Source organism: Microcaecilia unicolor, chromosome 13 (genome assembly GCF_901765095.1).
Source record: "Microcaecilia unicolor chromosome 13, aMicUni1.1, whole genome shotgun sequence".
In the NCBI taxonomy this organism is placed as follows: domain Eukaryota; kingdom Metazoa; phylum Chordata; class Amphibia; order Gymnophiona; family Siphonopidae; genus Microcaecilia; species Microcaecilia unicolor.
In genome coordinates this window covers 63,866,386-63,884,950 of record NC_044043.1, presented here as the reverse complement: position 1 = coordinate 63,884,950, position 18,565 = coordinate 63,866,386, and the positions used below count along the sequence as shown (strand labels likewise).

The following is an 18,565-nucleotide window of genomic DNA, read 5'->3' as shown; positions in this document are numbered from 1 at the left end:
TTTTGAAAATTCACTTACAGGCCCCTATAGAAGGCATCTGCACCCACTCTTCACTGAGCAAGCTGGTCTTATATATCTGCGTTAATAGTGCAGAAATAAAAACATGAGATGTGCCATAATGTCCACTGAGCCCAGCACCCTGTCTCTGGCAGTGGCAAATCTGTGTCACTTGGACCTACCTAGCAGGATCCCAAAGAGTCATCCATTCCTTATTGCTCACTTCTAGGTAATAATTTGTGGGCCTTCTTTCTAGGAACTTGTCTAGACCCTTTCTGAATATGGTTAACTGCCTTGACCACATCTTCCAGCAACAAACCCCACAGCTTGATTGTACATTAAGTGACAAAACCACTTTCTCCGATAGTTGTTTTCAATGTTTCATGGGGTGTTCCCTAATCTTAGTAGCAATTGATAGGGTTGTAACATAGTAAATGATGGCAAAAAAAAGACCTGAAAGGACTACCCAGTCTGCCTAATAAGGTAGTTAAGGCTCTGCTACCCTGTGAAGTTTATTCACATACCCCCCCCCCCCCCCCACACACACACACACAAAAAGCCTTAAGAAATGCAAAGTCATTTCAGTACTGTTTTAAGTTGAGGTACTCAATACTTGCATTTTTAGGAATCCTCTGTGTATATCCTGTCTATTTTCCTGCAGCTTCATATTATGTCCCCTAGTTCCTTCTCTTTAGAAAAAGTTTGCATCTTCTGCATTAATAGTTTCCAAGCATTTAAACGTCTGTATCATACAGGGCCGGTCCTAGGGTCTCTGGCGCCCCCCCTGCAGACGATGAGTTGGTGCCCGCGCGCCCCCCCCCCTCCGGTGCCCGTGCGCCCCCGCCCCAGCATCTCCTTTTTCTCTTCTCCCACCCTGCCCCTGTCCAGCGATTCTCCTTTGCCCAAATCGCCCCCATCCCCCACCGCCCTTGGTGCTTTAAATCTTTAATTTACCTCCGTTCCAGCAGCCATGTCATTTGAAAGCCTTGCCCCGTCTCTAGCCTTCCCTCCCTTCGTGAGTTCGTTCTGCAGTCCCGCCCTCAAGGAAATGACGTCAGAAGGCGGGACTGCAGAATGAACTCACGAAGGGAGAGAAGGCTAGAGACGGGGCAGGGCTTTCAAATGATGCGGCTGCTGGAACGGAGGTAAATTAAAAGATTTAAAGCACCAAGGGCGGCGCAGTATGGCGGCGCAGTGCCGCAGCAGCGCCCTTGAAGGCAGGCGCCCCCTGCAGTGCTTACCCCGCTTACGAGGTTTGACCGGCCCTGGTATCATATTTCTCTTCTCTTTCTCTTCTCTTCTCTCTCCTCTTCTCAAGGGTGTACATATTTAGTCCTTCCAGACTCCTCTCATGTTTCTGGACCACTCCCAGTATCTTTATATCTTTATTAAGGCATACCTCCAAAATGAAACCTCTCCTATCTACAAACATCTATTAATCACATCCTTCAGCACACCAACTAGGACTTCTGAGCACCCTTAATATCCTGGCGTAGCATAAAGTTCTGAGGGCCAAGACTGAGGAATACCATCAAGAAACTTTACAGAAAGCTGGTAGATATCTAGAATGCTCTTAGCATAGTCAGGAGAAAACCAGTAGCATAATTGAAACCCAAAACAGCAACAGGTGAGGTTAAACAACCGTTCCTACTTATCTGTGCCCCCCCTTCCCGCCAATGATGTTATAGACTTCTGTCCTATTCTCCTCTCAACCATCTTTTCTCCAAGCTGAAAAATGATAACCTGCTTAACCTTTCTTTAAATGGAAGGCAAAAATATGACATGAGTCATTTTCTCAAGTCTGTGCTACAGAGGCGATGGGGTTCATTTTCAAAATAAAAGAAGTCTAAAAAAAAGTCATAAGGTGGTAGATGATTGTTTTTCTCTGAAAAACATCCAAGTTGTGATTTTTGACACTCCATTTTTTGATGTTTTTCTCCACAGTGCATCCAAATTTCAAGGGGACGTGTTTTGGGTGGGACATGGGTGGCACCTAAAGACAGATGTTTTTCTGCAATAATGAATAAAACAAGGGAAAAAATTAAGACTTTTTGTCTAGACCTGTTTCAGTCACGAATAAGGGACCAAAAGGTGCCCTAAATAACCACTGGAGGGATTAAGACATAACCCCCCCCCCCCTTACTCCCCCAGTGGTCACAGGCACCCTCTCACCCCCCACTATGACAATGACAATACATACCAGCCTCTATGACAGCTTCAAATATGATGGCCATTCTTTTTAGAGCAGTAGGTAGGGCCCAGGAGTAGCCCAGTGGTCGGTGCAGTGGATTGTAAAGAAGGGGATCCAGACCCGTCTTCCACTCTAACTGGTACACTTGTGGTAGAATGTGTGGTCCCTCTAAAAACCACTAGCTACCTACTGTACCTACATATAGGTGCTATTGTAGTGGTGTATAGCGAGGTACAGTAAGTTTTTCTCTGTTCCTGGAGGGCTCGCAATAAGGGGATTATGGTGAGATGTGTACCTGGGACTTTTTATGTGAAGTCCATTGAAGTGTCCCCTAGACTTCCCCACTGCTCTGCTGGGATGTCTGTGTAGTCAGTATCAGTGGCGTTCCTAGGGGGGCTGACACCCGGGGCGGATCGCCAATGCGCCCCGCCCCCCGGGTGCAATGACCCCCCCCCCCCCCCCGGAGAAAGGACACCCCCCCACCCCAGCGAAAGAACCCCCTCCCCCGGGTGCATGCCGCTGGGGGGGTGCTGCGCGCTGGTCAGCTTCATTCGTTTCCATGCTCCCTCTGCCCCAGAACAGGTTACTTCCTGTTCCGGGGCAGAGGGAGCATGGAAACGAACGAAGCTGACTGGTGCGCGGCACCCCCCAGCAGCGTGCACCCGGGGCGGGCCACCCCCACCGCCCCCCCTTGGTACGCCACTGGTCAGTATACTAAGAATGATGCCCCCCCCCCAGACATCCAATGGCTGTTTTTTGGGCTTTTCTACGTTTTTCCCCCAAAATGGTCTCAAAAGAAAAACAAGCTGCGCACAAAATGACTAGAAAAAGGAGATTTTCAAACCAAAAAGATAGATGTTTTTCAGGTTCAAAAATGGCTATGTTCACCACTCAATTTTTGGACGTTTTTACCAAAATGTCCAAAATGCCCTTCCACATCTGTCACACAATGGGATGTGTCAATAAAGCCTTCGTAGTGGTGTAGAGCACCACGGTTAGGGGGATCTGGGACTTTTTCACTGATTCCCTTTTCTCCTGCAGTGTTCCTGTCTTTCTTTGGGATTGCCAGCATTGGTCTCAGCTGCCTGGTGTCTCTCTTCCTGTACCATGTGATGTTTGAAATTCAGTACCTTGGAATTCTCAATGGAGTGGCTGCATTTGTCATTGTGGGTATCGGTAAGTGGTTCTTGTTTTTCTTTCTTTTTTTAGGTGGAGTACCTGCAGCATAAGGTTGTGATCACATCCCTGCCTTGCTTCCCAGGGCTTTCAATTCTGGCATATACCACAGATTTACTTACTGAAAAATCACAAACTTCTGAAAAGAGCACCAAATAGTAGAAAGAATTTTTCCAGTCAGTGTTCAGCCAGTGGCAAGCAGTGTATTTTTAAGGGCTGACAGCTATGGGCTGAATTAAGCCTGGATATTCAATGCCAGGCCATATCCAAGCACTGACATTGAATATGCGTTCATATCCAATCATGCTTGGCCACCGGCAGTTTCAAGGTCCTGGCTGATATTCAGTAGGCAAAAAGAGGAGGAGAAAAAGTCCCTCACGTAAGCGTGAGCAGCAAACAATAATGTGAGATGGACTCAAGGATGATGTCAAAAAATCTTTAATCCCAAGAAACATAAAAATGACCCGACACAGCTGTGTTTCGGCACAAAATGCCTACCTCAGGGGTCAAATGGATCTTTGTAATTGTTGACGACAAAAACATAAAAAAGAAATGAAGGTCCAGGCTGTCGAACCTCTTTATAATCCTTAGTGGGAAAACCCTGTGATGCAACTACCGTCAAACCGGCAACGGCCAATGGTGCCAGCACGTATTTTAAATGCAACGGATCGCGTAAAAAATAGGCGCCAGGGGAAATCCATTTGGGGGAGCGGCCGTTCCCCTTTCGCCCCCTCCTAGCTACGCCTCTGGTACAGAAGCACCATAAACCTGCCTTGAGTGACACAACTGCCTGCAACAAAATACTGGCTAAGACCTCATTGGCCAGAAGATAACCCTGCTATTCCTGACTCAGTTCTGGGTTCAAGGTGTGCCTGAAGTGACTGAAAATTGTGAATAAACAGTTGGAAGGAAAACCAGGCAGGGACTCCAATTATCTTTTCTTTTCAAAAGGAAAAAGAGGGAATACATACAGTGACAGCAGAAGAGGAAAACACAGGGAAAGCACGTTGTAGTAGATAGATAGGGTTTTCTTTTATTGATTTGGATTAAGTTAGGAATGGTAGGTGCAACAAAGAAGATCACAGAGGAAGAGAGGAATTCCTGCCTGAGAGGGATCCAGTTCAACTTCCGCTCCTGCGACAAGAGAGACTTCTGAACACAACAGGAGCGCTAAGTGACCGTTCCAAAAGAAATAGGCAAGTACTAGAAGTGTGCACACATTCGAATAGCGCTATTTAGCTCCTGATCAGGGAAAACAAGTGCAGAGAACCCACTTACCCTAAAAGACATTGTAGCGAATCTGATTAATGCATTCTCCCAAGACCTTAGCCTGTAAAATACACAGAAGAAAGAGAAAACCTCTAAAAATATCTATCCTTAGAACTGAGCCAAAGAATTATGGGCCCCTTTTACTAAGTGGTGGTAAGCCCAACACGGGTACTTCCTACCCCTACTGTGCTGTCATATCCGGCGCTGCAAAAATATATTTACATATTTATTTTTCTAGTGCCGGGGTGTACCCGGCAGTAATTAGGCAGTGCCGCACGCTGCCCGGTTACCGCTGTGTTAGTGGAGGAGCCCTTACCACCACTTCATTAGGTGACAGTAAGGGCTCCCCTTCCCGAAAAATGACTGCATGGCAGTGGCGTAGCAAGGGGGGGTGGTGGGGATGGTCTGCCCCGAGTGCACGCCGCTGGGGGGGTTTGTTCCCGGGCTGAGGGAGCAGGGAACCAGCGGAACCAACACCCCCCCCCCCAGCGGCGTGCACACGGCAGGCAAGAATGCACTCGGGGGGGGGCTTGGGTGATGCGCCGAGGGGGTATGCTGCCCAGGGGGGTGCACAGCGGCGAACCGCCCTGGGTGGCAGCTGCTCTTGCTACGCCACTGCTGCACGGCAAGTGCTTTACTTGCTACTTGGCCATTTCCTGCAAGAAAGAAAGACTTCCCTTTTACCCGCTGTGGTAAAAGGGGGCCTCGGCATGGGTGAAAAACACACACTGATGTCAGCGCAGGCCCCCTTTTGCCACAGCTTGTTTTGTGCATGAAGTAATATACTTATCCAACAAGTGATCGGTAGCTGTATTAGATGATAAGTTTTTACTTTCTGAGAAAACTTTTGTGTCCTCTGAAAAATCAGACCTTGAATAACTTCTGTAGAAAAACATTAAGAACATATTTTGTAAATTCTGTAGAGAAAAATAATTTGTAGAGAACCCATTGAGTTTCAGGAATAAACCTTTTAACCCCTATGCTTTATGTGAAGTACTGCTAAAATCTTACATGTGATCGAATCAATTTGCTGAAAGATTGTAGCTGGACACTTCTTGCTTGAGGTCCTCACCCTTGAGGTAAGAGTTGCACTTGGTGAACCGTGACTAAAGGTATTATTTATTGCATTTGTATCCCACATTCCCCCACCTATTTGCAGGCTCAATGTGGCTTACATAGATTTGTTAACATTGTCATTTCAGGATATCAGATACAGTTAGTAATGTGTAGTAATCAAGGAAGAGAAGAGGGAAGAGAGTGATTAGGGTAGTTATAGAGGTGGGCATTCATAATTGAGTGGGTTGGTGAGGTGACTTAGTGAGGTTATCAGTTCTCATTGTAGGCCTTGTTGAAGAAGAATGTTTTCAGAGATTTTCGAAAGATAGTTGTTTCGTTGATTGGTAAGGTAGAGAGTTCCGGCACAGACATGTTGCAGTAGTCTATATTTAGGTTCACAAGTTCAGTCACAATGTCTGTGCCTGCCAGCAAATGTCAAGGTCCCATAAGGTCCCTGATACTCAGGACTCCATAGCCCTGCTTCTATCCTTCTTCCCCAAAGCCTTTTCTAAATCCTGACTTAGCATTTTTCTTGATTGACTTTATGGTAGGACAGAAACTCCTCCATACATGGCTGTGTGGAGAATGGGCTGTGGAACATGGTCCACGATGCTGAACAATGGTCATAAAGTCAATTGCATAGCTATAGGGATAGTGCCCGAATATCGACACTATCTGTAACGCTACGGTGGCCACCGCAATGTACATATATTCAGCACTGCCACCTATTTGTGTAGCACTACAGCCACCGTTGAAGAAACTCAGTGACTACTGCAGCTGAATGTTGACCACAACGGATGCAGGATATATGAATGTGTGGAGACAGAATATCTTTTACAGATGTGGTGCAAGTTTGGTCCTGGAGAACGGGACTGTCCATGTGTGGATACTTATCCAGGCCTGGCTGGACTGAAGCTAGTTGCTGGAACTTATCCAGGTATCAGCCAATATTCAGCCAGGATCTACATAAGAAGAGTTCACATATTACCCCTCTTGCCCCTCTGAGCACTATCCAATCCCCCTCCTGCCCCCACAGCTGTAGCAGCCCCCCTCCCCGATCTACTTACCAGCCCTAGTGAGGCAGGAAAGGGAAAGGGAATGGGACTTGATATACCTCCTTTTGGTTTACATAGTATATACAGGTACTTATTTGCATCTGGAGTAATGGAGGGTTAAGTGACTTGCCCAGAGTCACAAGGAGCTGCAGTGGGAATCAAACCCATTTCCCCAGGATCAAAGTCCACTGCACTAACCACTAGGCTACTCCTCCATTCTGAACCATTCTCACTCCTGCCCCAAGGACCACTGTGGTACTAGTGGTAATACCACAATACTACCTCTAGGGGTTGTAGTGGCCATTTTCACTTAGGAACCATGAGGGGCAGGAGTGAGTGGGTTGATTCCTGCCCCAAAAACCACTGTGCTACCAGGGCTGGTAGAAAGATAGGTTTAGGGAGGCCTGCTGAGGCTCAGGGGGTACAGGAAGGGGGATTGGAACTTTTTGCAGAGGGGGAGTGGGAGTGATGGGCTTCAGGACACAACTGACAGCTATGTAGGTACCTACTAATATTCAGTGCCAGCACCTGCATAGCTAACCAGACAAAATTAGGATTGCTATTTATATGGTCCTATATGCCTGGCACACACATAACTCCCAACTCCTCCCTGACTCTGCCTCTATAATGCCCTCTTCTGCCCACTTTCAACATTTCTGGTTAGTGCCAGTATTCAGATTTAGATTGTAAGCTCTTTTGAGCAGGGACTGGTAGCGCTGTAGAAATGATTTGTAGTAGTAGTATTCAGTGGACTGCCCAGTTAAGTGCTGCTGAATATCATCAACCAGCCTGATGAACATGATTTAAGTGGGTAAGAGCCTCTCCTGCCTGCTTAAATCACTTTGAGTATTGAGCCCTTAGTGTGCTTCAAAAACGTGTGGGTGTGAGATTGTGAAAACAGAAAACAGAGATAGGAAAAAATGAACTTTAAAGGAAGAAGTATAAAAAGAGCTGTGATATTTACACCAGTCACCTCTTTTATTCTGTGAACAGACCTCCCTTCGTATTTGACAGTCTCACTTGTATCCTGGTCACTGATTATTTTTATATTGTGGTGTAATGTATTATACTGTTTATGTGTATCATATTCTATTGGGTACTGTATCCCCGAGCGTCATTGAGATTGGCAACTCTGCAGATAACCTATACAGGAGTACAAAATACATTCTCACAAATACACACAAGTTATGATTTCTGGTACCTTTTTACGCAATTATGAAGCAAAGGTGGGAGGAGACACCCATTGCCTCAGTTAGAGTGTTTGACTCTGGTCTCTGCCTCTCCAGGTGTGGATGATGTCTTTGTTTTTATAAACACCTATCGTCAAGCTACGCACTTCAGGGATCCACAGCCCCGGATGATTCACACTGTACAAACTGCAGGAAAAGCCACATTCTTTACATCTTTAACCACAGCCGCCGCATATGCTGCAAATATCTTTTCACAGGTAGGTAGTCATTTACCCTGATGCTCCTGTCTGGGGGTGGGGGGGGGGGGGGGGATCTCAATGTATTCCCAAACCGCAAACATTCTCTCACAGATACGAGACCATTTACCATGTTTCTCCTGTCCGTGGATGGGCTTTCACTGTGTTCCCAAATCAGAAACATGCTTTCACAGATATATGGCCACTCAGTTTACTGCTGCTGTATCCCTGAGGCCAAATATCTTCTGGTAGGCATTTGTCACTTTTTATTCTGTTCCTGTCAGAGGGCTCTCACCATATTCCCAAACCACAGACATCCCCTTACAGATACAGCACAATCCAAATGTCTGTTTGCTTCCTAGCACTCACTGAGTGAACCTCAGACATTTGAAAAGTTAGATTTAACTGAATTCAGGGGTTGGAAATAGTGTTTTTTTGTTTGGAGTGGAGGAGTGGCCTAGTGGTTAGGGTGGTGGACTTTGGTCCTGAGGAACTGAGTTTGATTCCCACTTCAGGCACAGGCAGCTCCTTGTGACTCTGGGCAAGTCACTTAACCCTCCATTGCCCCGTGTAAGCCGCATTGAGCCTGCCATGAGTGGGAAAGCGTGGGGTACAAGATACAAATGTAACAAAAATAAAATAGATACTATTGGAGATTCTACATGGAATGTTGCTATTCCACTAGCAACATTCCATGTAGAAGGCTGCGCAGGCTTCTGTTTCTGTGAGTCTGACGTCCTGCACGTATGTGCAGGACGTCAGACTCACAGAAGCAGAAGCCTGCGCGGCCACATTGGTGATCTGCAAGGGCCGACTTCTACATGGAATGTTGCTAGTGGAATAGCAACATTCCATGTAGAATCTCAAATAGTAGCAACAGTGGAGGAGTGGCCTAGTGGTTAGGGTGGTGGACTTTGGTCCTGAGGAACCGAGTTCAATTCTCACTTCAGGCACAGGCAGCTCCTTGTGACTCTGGGCAAGTCACTTAACCCTCCATTGCCCCATGTAAGCCACATTGAGCCTGCCATGAGTGGGAAAACAAAAACAATACAAAAAAAATAACTGACTGCAGGTGTGACTAGCATGCACATACATTGCCCCGGGAGCAGTACATTTTCAGAATAAAATTGTGCATGTACTGTTTTGAAAATTGTCCCAGGGAATGTATATGCTTACATTTACATCTACTCTTTGGCAAGTACAAAGGTTCTGAGTAATTAAATGTTTGTGTTTTCAAAAATATGTGCATAAATGCAAGCCCCTCTTCAGCCCCACTTTCAGGAGCACCTCCGCTTAGTTCAGGCAAAGTTATGTATGTATGTAGAGGCTGAATGCACATAACTTCCTGCACGTTTAAAGCACCGCTGTATGTGCAGAAACGCCTTTCAAATTGTCCTTGAAATGAATAATGCGTGGTTTCTGAGACTGCATAATGTAATTGGGCATCAGAATCCCGAAAAAGGGCGCTGTCTCTGTGATGTCACCAATGTTGGTGAAAGCTGCCTTGTCACTGATACAGTGTTTCCCACCCCTGTCTGGTCTGGTTTTCAGAATCTCCGCAATCAATGAGATAGATTGACATACCCTGTGTCCCCAAGGTATGCAGACCCATATCAGGTAGTTTTATTGAGGATATCCTGAAGATCTCATTGGCTAGGTGTGCCTTCTGCAGAGGGCTGGGAAACACATCACATTACAGTATATCCAGTGGCGTTCCTAGGGGGTGGGGCGGTGGGTGCGGTCCGCCCCGGGTGCACGCCGCTGGGGGGTGTGCCACGCGCCTGTCGGCGCTGTTCATTCCGTGCTCCCTCTGCCCGGAACAGGCTACTTCCTGTTCCGGGGCAGAGGGAGCATGGAACAAGCGAAGCCGACAGGCACGTGGCACCCCCCCCCCCCCCCCCCCCAGCAGGTAGAAATGCACCCAGGGGGGAGAGTGTCATTTCGCCGGGGGGAGGTGTTGTTTCGCTGGGGGGGGGGGGGTGCTGCACCCAGGGGGGGCGCATCGGCGATCCGCCCCGGGTGTCAGCAGCCCTAGGAACGCCACTGAGTATATCCCAGTTTACTCAAAGTTCTTTTTGGGCGACAGAACTGGACCTTGTGGGGCAGCTATTCAGACTGCGAGAGCCCAGCTGACTCCCATGGTCAGCGATATGCCAGGCCATTTCCGGTGACCAGCTTTGAATATCCGGTTTATTTTTGGCCGGTTTGAATGTAATCGGCTACGTTGATATTCAGACTTAGCCGGTTATGTTCAAAGATATACCATGTTTTCACATGGCCAAATATAGCCGCTAAAGTGGGATTGAAAATCAGCAGATAGCCAGTTATATCGCCTGATATAACCGACTATCCACCAGCCACTGTCCAGTGATATTCAGCGAGAGCTGGCCAGCTATTCCCCACTGAATTTCGCCGAGTAGCCAGTTAGGAGGCATTTAACTGGCCAGGTGCTGATCCTGGCCGGTTAAATGCTTTTGAATATTGGGGTGTGTGACAAACAACATAAATGGAATATTGTTCTAATCCGTTAATAAAGTTGCTGCGATATTATTCCGTGGTGAGCAGCCTGTTCTGAATTAATGGCTAGGCACATGATGTTGGCACTAGGAGACAATCAGGACATTTCCTAGCATTTTAGAATTTTCTCTGCCCTTTTTTCTCTCTGGCTCTACAGATTCCAGCTGTCCAGGACTTTGGCCTCTTCATGTCCCTTATCGTTTCCTGTTGCTGGTTGGCAGTTCTTTTTATTATGCCAGCAGCCCTTGGAATCTGGAGCCTCTATATTTTGCCCTTGGAGAGCTCTTGTTATGCCAGGTGAGGTAGATCTTGCCTTAATGGACTTCAGAGAGCTTCCAGTGGTGACTGGTTTCAATATTCAGTTATTTTTATAAAATTTTCTATGTCCTCTTGTGTAACTTTCCCTCTGTCTGAAACCAATCAGTGCTGCATAGTGCATGCTGAGAAGAGCCCCTGCTGCAGTCAGTGCTGTATAGTGCATGCTGGGAAGAGCCCCTGCTGCAGTCAAAGCTGTATAGTGCATGCTGGGTAGAGCCCCTGCTGCAGTCAGAGCTGTGTAGTACGTGCTGGGTACGGCCTCCTCTGCAATCAAGACTGCGCAATGCATGCTGGGAAGAGCCCTTCCAGCAGTCAGAGCTGTATAATGCATGCTGGCTAGCTGCTAACCCCTGGATTCTATATATCATGCCAAGATTTCCGCATGGAAATCAAAGCGTATTCCATAATAATTGTATAACCTAATTGGTTAACAAGCCAATCCGCGTTGATAATTGCCACTTAACAAGCAATTCTTTACACTAATTGGCATTAATTAGAATTTACGTAGAGAACTGTCTAAGCGTATTCTATAATGCGCACGTTCTAAGCTGCATAGTTGAAAGGGGGCATGGCCATGGGCGAGGAATGGGCCGGTCATAGATGTTTCGAAAATCTATGGGAGTTCTTATAGAATACACCCAGTCTGTGTATAATTTAGGTGTCAGCAATTACATCAGGTTTTACTTGGCGTAACTGCTTGCAACTAAATTTAGTTGCACGGACTGGCGTTCGGCAGATTCTATATACCGCACAAATATTTAGGCTTATTCTATAAAGTATGCCTAAATTAAGGCGTACTTTATGAAATGCGCTTAGGCAAATTTCATTTTGGTACCAAATGTTTAGACATGAGATATAGAATCTAGTCCCTAACTGGCTATATCGCATGACATAGCCGGTCAGACGTGGACATTCAGTGCCAAACCGGCTATGCTGAGCTGTCAAAATAGGCCGCTTAAACAGCAGGCCTATCTTTGACCGCTAAAAAGTTAACTGGTAAGCGCTGAATATGTGCATAGCTGGTTAACTTTTTAACAGACACAATAAGCCTGGATATTCAATGCCAGTCGACGGATATGGCCCGGCATTGAATATCCGGGTTTAACGCCAACGACGGATGGATAATTTTAACTTTAATCCATACCATATGCCTGTTGAAATAAAAAGATCGTCAATCCTTTTTTAAATGCATCAATATTCTGCAACATTCTTAAATGATATGTCATGATATTCCACAATCTCGGTATCACGATATTCCTTTAATCTGATTACACGAGACGAGGGCACTTCCGACAATGCTGCATTAGCTGATCTCAAGGCCCTTGGTGGCTGATACCTGTAAATCTTCAGGGTGGAAGCAATAACCACAGAAACACAGTTATTGAAAACTTTAAAAACTAAAAGAAAAACCTTAAATTTCATCCCTTGTTCAATCTGTAACCAATGTAATTGTTTCAACACTGGAGAGATACATATGTATCATGAACATCCTACCAGGGTCCGAGCAACAGCATTCTGGGTTACTTGAAGTGCTTTTAACATATTTTTAGGTATCCCTAATAATTATCCATTACAATAGTCAAAAGAAAACACAGCATCAGAATTCATTTAATTACTAACCTAAAGTTATTCTCAGTCAGATAATCTTTTAACTTTCTCGTCCCTCTAAGCTTAGAAAAAACCTGACCAATTATACTTTGAACCTGATGTCTCATATAGTCAACTCAGAGTCCATGGTCACCCCCAGGCTACGGGGTTGACTAACCACTGAAATGGATTTATTATCAATAACAGATGGAACATCAACAGAAGGGTATCCTGACAGTACCATTATTCAAGTCTTCACCATATTTAATTTTAAATGATTCCCACGCATTCATTGGGCAATATCTATCTATCTATCAAAGAAAGAAAAATCCTTAATATATATCAGGAAAAGCACCTGATAATAAAAGCAGACAGCTCAAAGGGAACCAAAATCAGAAAGGATTCTCTCTCAAACTTGGCTGCAATTTAGGTAGGATTAATTGAAGGAAATAGGCAGTGGATTAGGCAGACTATATAGGAAGTGCCATCCTTTGAGTGTGTGGGCTGAGGGACAGGATGGGAGAGAGGGAGAACACCAAGAGTGAAAGGGAGAACAGATGGCATGGACGGGCAGACTGGATAGGCCATATGCTCTATCTGACTATATTTTTCTATGTTTCTATGTAAGAGCAAATGCCATAGCAAGAAGACACAAGTAGTTGGCCATTGAACAAAGGGATGAACCACAGGAAGCATGCTGAAGGATCAAGGAACCATTTATTGACCCGGCACGGACCATATTTTGGTCTCTGCCTTTGTCAGGGGTCAGATATGGTCATCTCAAAGGGTATGAGTGTAACGAATAATGCCTAATACTCAGCAGACTGCACAACAAAACCATATTTATGTATTTATTAATTAGGATTTATTTACTGCCTTTTTGAAAGAATTCATTCAAGGTGGTGTACAGTAAGAATAAATCAAACATAAGCAATAGACAATTAAAGCAGTAAAATTATTCAAATAACAATACTAAGTATGGCATAGTATAGTACATTACAGTATCAACACAATATGTAATGAATATTTTAATAGACAGCATAGGATATAAGCAAAGATGGAACATATAGATAGGTAAGTGAGTAAGAGGAGTTAGAAAATAAGGTGACTAATTTAAGGAAAGTTGCACATGAGGTCAGAGAGATGATTAAATGTTATCTCAGCTAGGGTAGGAGTGGATAAAGATGTCCTGCTGTAGTATGTGCAGCCCGTGCCACTCCTTGCATATGTGAGTGAGACTAAGAAGTTAGTTATTTCTTCCATTAAAGGCTTGATTGAAGAACCAAGCTTTCACCAGCTTCCTGAACTAGAGATAGTCTTGTGTTAAGCGGAGCCTTTCAAGGACTGCATTCCAGAGCGTGGGAGCTACTCCAGAGAAGGTTTGCTTGTGGGTATCACATCATGTAATATATATATATATATATATATATAAGTGTACTACATGGAGAATAGCTTGGAGCTTTGCAACAGACACTATTTCCCATGGCATATACACACACAGTTCTGTTATGCAGTTGTCCGAATGAGATGACAGTATTTGAAGCCTGATGCAGGACGAGGCTGAAGCACGATCTGTGTGGGGTTAATAAATGATTCCTTGATCCTTCACCATGCTTCCCATGATTCATCCATTTATTCCATGGTTAAGTCCTTAGGTCTTTAGACTCACACAGAGCTAAACAGTGCAGGGAAGAGGGAGTTCTGCTCCGGTAGCGGCTGTGACAGAGTGAATGACATTCTTGGTCGATAGACAGCAGAGTGAGGATCAGTGAGGGAGCAGAGAGAAAAGAGTAAGGCCAGCTGACTAATTGACAGGGACAGAGGCTTGGGGGAGTGGGTGTCTGACTGGCTGATGGGGAAGGTAGCTGACTGGCTTCCTGGAGTTGGGGTAGGGGCTAGAGGGAAAGATGACTGGCTTGCTGGGTTGGGGCCAGGGGTGCAGGGGTGGAGGGGTGCCTGTCTGGCTTAGCTGAGTAGGAATAAGGGCTAAGGGAAATGGCTGACTGGCTGACTGGGGTGGAGGTAGTGGCTGGAGGGGTGGCTGACGGATTAGCTGGGGTGGTGATAGAGGCTGGGGTGGCTGACTGGAAAGTTGGCTGATTTAAGGGAGGAGGGAAATGGTGGATAGGGAAGGATTGGGAAACTGGTGAGGAGGAACAAACTAAAAGAGAGAGACTGGGTGACAATAGGTGGCAGAATAGAACAAGGGTATGGTTGGATGATGACAGAGTGGGAAAGGGGAAGCGAGACTGAGCAGGCAGAGGGGCTGCTGGCTCTATTTATGCCAGATACGAGCCTGATTTATTAAGCTCCCTTAGACATTAAGGGAAAAACAGCCTTGCTCAATGGGGCCCTAAAGGTGCTGCAAGTAGAGTTTAGAAGAGATTCCTCCTCCCCGGAGAGGAGGAAGGAGAGAAGGGCACAGCTGCTGGCTTCTTAGATTTTGGGCTGACTCCTAAATCCTAACAAAATCTGTCAGAGCCTGAACTAAGTCATATTAATAATAACACAAGTTCATAAACGTGGACCTAGCATCTCAACTTAATTCTCACAATGTTGTTTATGCAGGTATTTCATGAATTCACTTTAAGAGATTACAGTCAGTTTAAAATACAGCTATTGTGCCATGTCAGTTAGTTTCATCATGTCATATGCTTCTTTATCAGTAGTCATTACCTACACCTTATATTCTATCTTGTGTTCTCCTCCGGTCAGTTTCTTCTGAGCTACGTTTTTGTGTCCCTTCAGTTTATCGCACAAGACTGGATTCAGCTAGAGATGGGGCCTTTCTTTATTTTGTCCTGTCTTTGTGGCGCTCCCTGCTTTTGTCTGTTAGAACAGAGTTTTTTTATTGAAATTTAGAGTGACGTTAAAGACACATATTTTTAATTTGGCTTTTCAGAAATAATTACAGGCAGTGGGAAGTGGCTCAGTGCAGTCAGCCATGCCTGGGGTCTGTGCTGGAGCACTTGTAGTGACACTTTGCTCTTCTTAGTTCTGATAATCTTTTACTTTATGCTTTTCCTTTCCCAATTTTAATATTTGCCTGTCATTGTACAAAGGTGGTATAGTAAATTTAATAATAAATATAAACATAACCATAACTTGGCACCTGTTGTAGTGGAAGGTGAAGTGACTTGTCCAAGGTCACAAGCAGCATGAAGAGCAACATGTGAATTCTAATTTTTCTGATTTTATAGGCCGCTGTTCTAATTGCTGCTCAGTAAACAGTATCTACTGCACACATTGAACAAAAGAATATAAGCATTGCCATACTGGGACAGACTGAAGGTCCATCAAACCCAGTATCCTGTTTCCAACATTGGCCAATCCAGGTCACAAGTACCTGGCAAGATTTCAGAACAGTAAAACAGACTTTATGATACTTATCCTAGAAATAAGCAGTGGATTTTCCCAAGTCTATCTTAATAATGGCTTATGGACTTTTCTTTTAGGAAATTAGCCAAACCTTTTTTAAACCGTGCTAAGCTAACTGCTTTTACCACATACTCTGGCAACGAATTCCAGAGTTTAATTACACATTGAGTGCAGAAATATTTTCTCCAGTTTGTTTTAAATTTACTACTTAGTAGCCTCATTGCATGTCCCTTAGTCCTAGTATTTCTGCAAAGAGTAAACAAGCAATTCACCTCTACCCATTCCTCTCCACTCTATCCTATCTCCCCTCATGTGTTTGGAAAAGCAAATAATTAAGCTTAAAAAATAATATAACAAAAATATTCATACTAGCTAACTTTAGCAGGCCACTTTTGGGCGCACCTTAGTAAAAGGGCCCCTTAATAAAATAAGATGTCAGAGTAAACCAGAACAGACTACAGAAGGAGAAGAATATGCTCCGTTAAGAAAGGAATGTACCGGCAGAGTGTACTACTACTTGACATTTCTAAAGCGCTGCTAGGGTTACGCAGCGCTGTACAATTTAACATAGAAAGACAATCCCTGCTCAAGGAGCTTACAATCTAAAGGACAAATGAACAGTCAGTCCGATAGGGGTCGTCAAATCGGGCAGTCTGGATTTCCTGAAAGGTAAGAGTTAGGTGCCGAAAGCAGCACTGAAGAGGTGGGCTTTCAGCAAAGACTTGAATATGGGTAGGGAGGGGGCTTGGCGTAAGGGCTCAGGAAGGTTGTTCCAAGCATAGGGTGATGCAAGGCAGAATAAGCGGAACCTGGAGTTGGCGGTGGTGGAGAAGGGCACTGAGAGGAGGGATTTGTCTTGTGAGCGGAGGTTTCGGGCGGGAACGTAAGGGGAGATGAGGTTAGAGAGGTAGTGAGGGGCAGCAGACTGAGTGCATTTGTAGGTAAGAGGGAGGAGCTTGAACTGAATGCGGTATCTGATTGGAAGCCAGTGAAGTGACCTGAGGAGGGGGGTGATATGAGTATAACGGTTCTGGTGGAATATAAGACGTGCGGCAGAGTTCTGAACAAAACAACTAAAATTAAAGTGAAAAGCACTATGTACCAGTACTAAATCATGTAAGTTAAACTATCAAAGCAAACGTAGTACAAAATATTACATTTCAAAAATAGTTATAAAACGCTAAGGATCAACAAATATAGCTAGAAATATGAGTCGCTGTGCTGCTCTGCCTCAATGCACAAGCAATGATAAAATAAGAAAATTCACGTGAACAAAAATAGAATACCCCTAATAACAGTGAATACCAAAAAACTAATGGTCTTTTCCTCCATCATAAGAAAGGTGTTTAGCACTATACATTTCATTCTACTATATTGTGTTTTGAAGGTTTTCATATTTAGTTGGTGGAAGTTCAGGATATTTTTGGTAGCAGAATGGTAGACATCTCTTATCTCCATTAAACTGGTATGATCCTGAAACCAGGAGTATACTGGACTAGTGAGGGTCTTGAAACAGTAAGGTTTGTCCAGCTGTCTCTTGAAATTATCTACCCAGAACCTTTGAATATCAACCCCCTCTGCTTCTATGCTAGGAAAGTCTTTCCTGTGCACAGTGCTGCTATGCAGTGAATCCTGGGGAAGAAATCAAGTGTAATTACCTGACACTATATCCTTGTCGACGTGCTCACCATTTTGCAGCTATTTCTTTTATTACTGTCCTTGTAAAATCTGAATGATTAATAATCTTCTGATGGTAAATGTGACTGGGCCTTGTTAAGGTCACTAACAGGCTTATTTTCGAAAGAGAAGGGTGCCTATCTTCCAACACAAATCGTGAGATGGGCGTCCTTCTCTCAGGGTCGCTCAAATCAGCATAATCGAAAGCCGATTTTGGGCACCCTCAACTGCTTTCCGTTGTGAGGATGACCAAAGTTCACAGGGGCGTGTTGGCAGCGTAGCGAAGGCGGGACTGGGGCGTGCATAAGAGATGGGCATCCTCGGCCGATAATGGAAAAAAGAAGGGCGTCCCTGACGAGCACTTGGGCGACTTTAATTGGGCCATTTTTTTCTTGCGACCAAGCCTCAAAAAGGTGCCTGAACTGACCAGATGACCACCGGAGGGAATCGGGGATCACCTCCCCTTACTCCCCCAATGTTCACCAACGCCCTCCCACCCTAAAAAAAAACATTTTTGCCAGCCTCAAATGTCATACCTAGCTCCATCACAGCAGTTTGCAGGTCCCTAGAGCAGTTTTAGTGGGTGCAGTGCACTTCAGGCAGGCGGACCCAGGCCCATCCCCCCTACCTGTTACACTTGTGGTAGTAAATGTGAGCCCTTCAAAACCCACCAGAAATCCACTGTACCCACATGTAGGTACCCCCTTCACCCCTTAGGGCTATGGTAGTGGTGTACAGTTGTGGGGGTTGGGGGGCTCAGCACACAAGGTAAGGGAGCTATGCACCTGGGAGCAATTTCTGAAGTCCACTGCAGTGCCCCCTAGGGTGCCCTGTTGGTGTCCTGGCATGTGAGGGGGACCAGTGCACTACGAATGCTGGGTCCTCCCATGACCAAATGGCTTGGATTTGGTCGTTTCT

General features: G+C 45.2%; 1 protein-coding gene across 1 annotated transcript in view; it reads left to right on the top strand.

The window, feature by feature from the left end:
- DISP3 (dispatched RND transporter family member 3) overlaps positions 1-18,565 on the top strand; it is a 109,192-nt gene that overhangs the window by 43,904 nt on the left and 46,723 nt on the right. Inside the window, exons 5-7 of the mRNA XM_030185723.1 lie at positions 3,230-3,364; positions 8,031-8,191; positions 10,845-10,984. Of these exons, the coding sequence (XP_030041583.1) occupies positions 3,230-3,364; positions 8,031-8,191; positions 10,845-10,984 (436 nt within the window). The remainder of the gene's footprint in view (positions 1-3,229; positions 3,365-8,030; positions 8,192-10,844; positions 10,985-18,565) is intronic.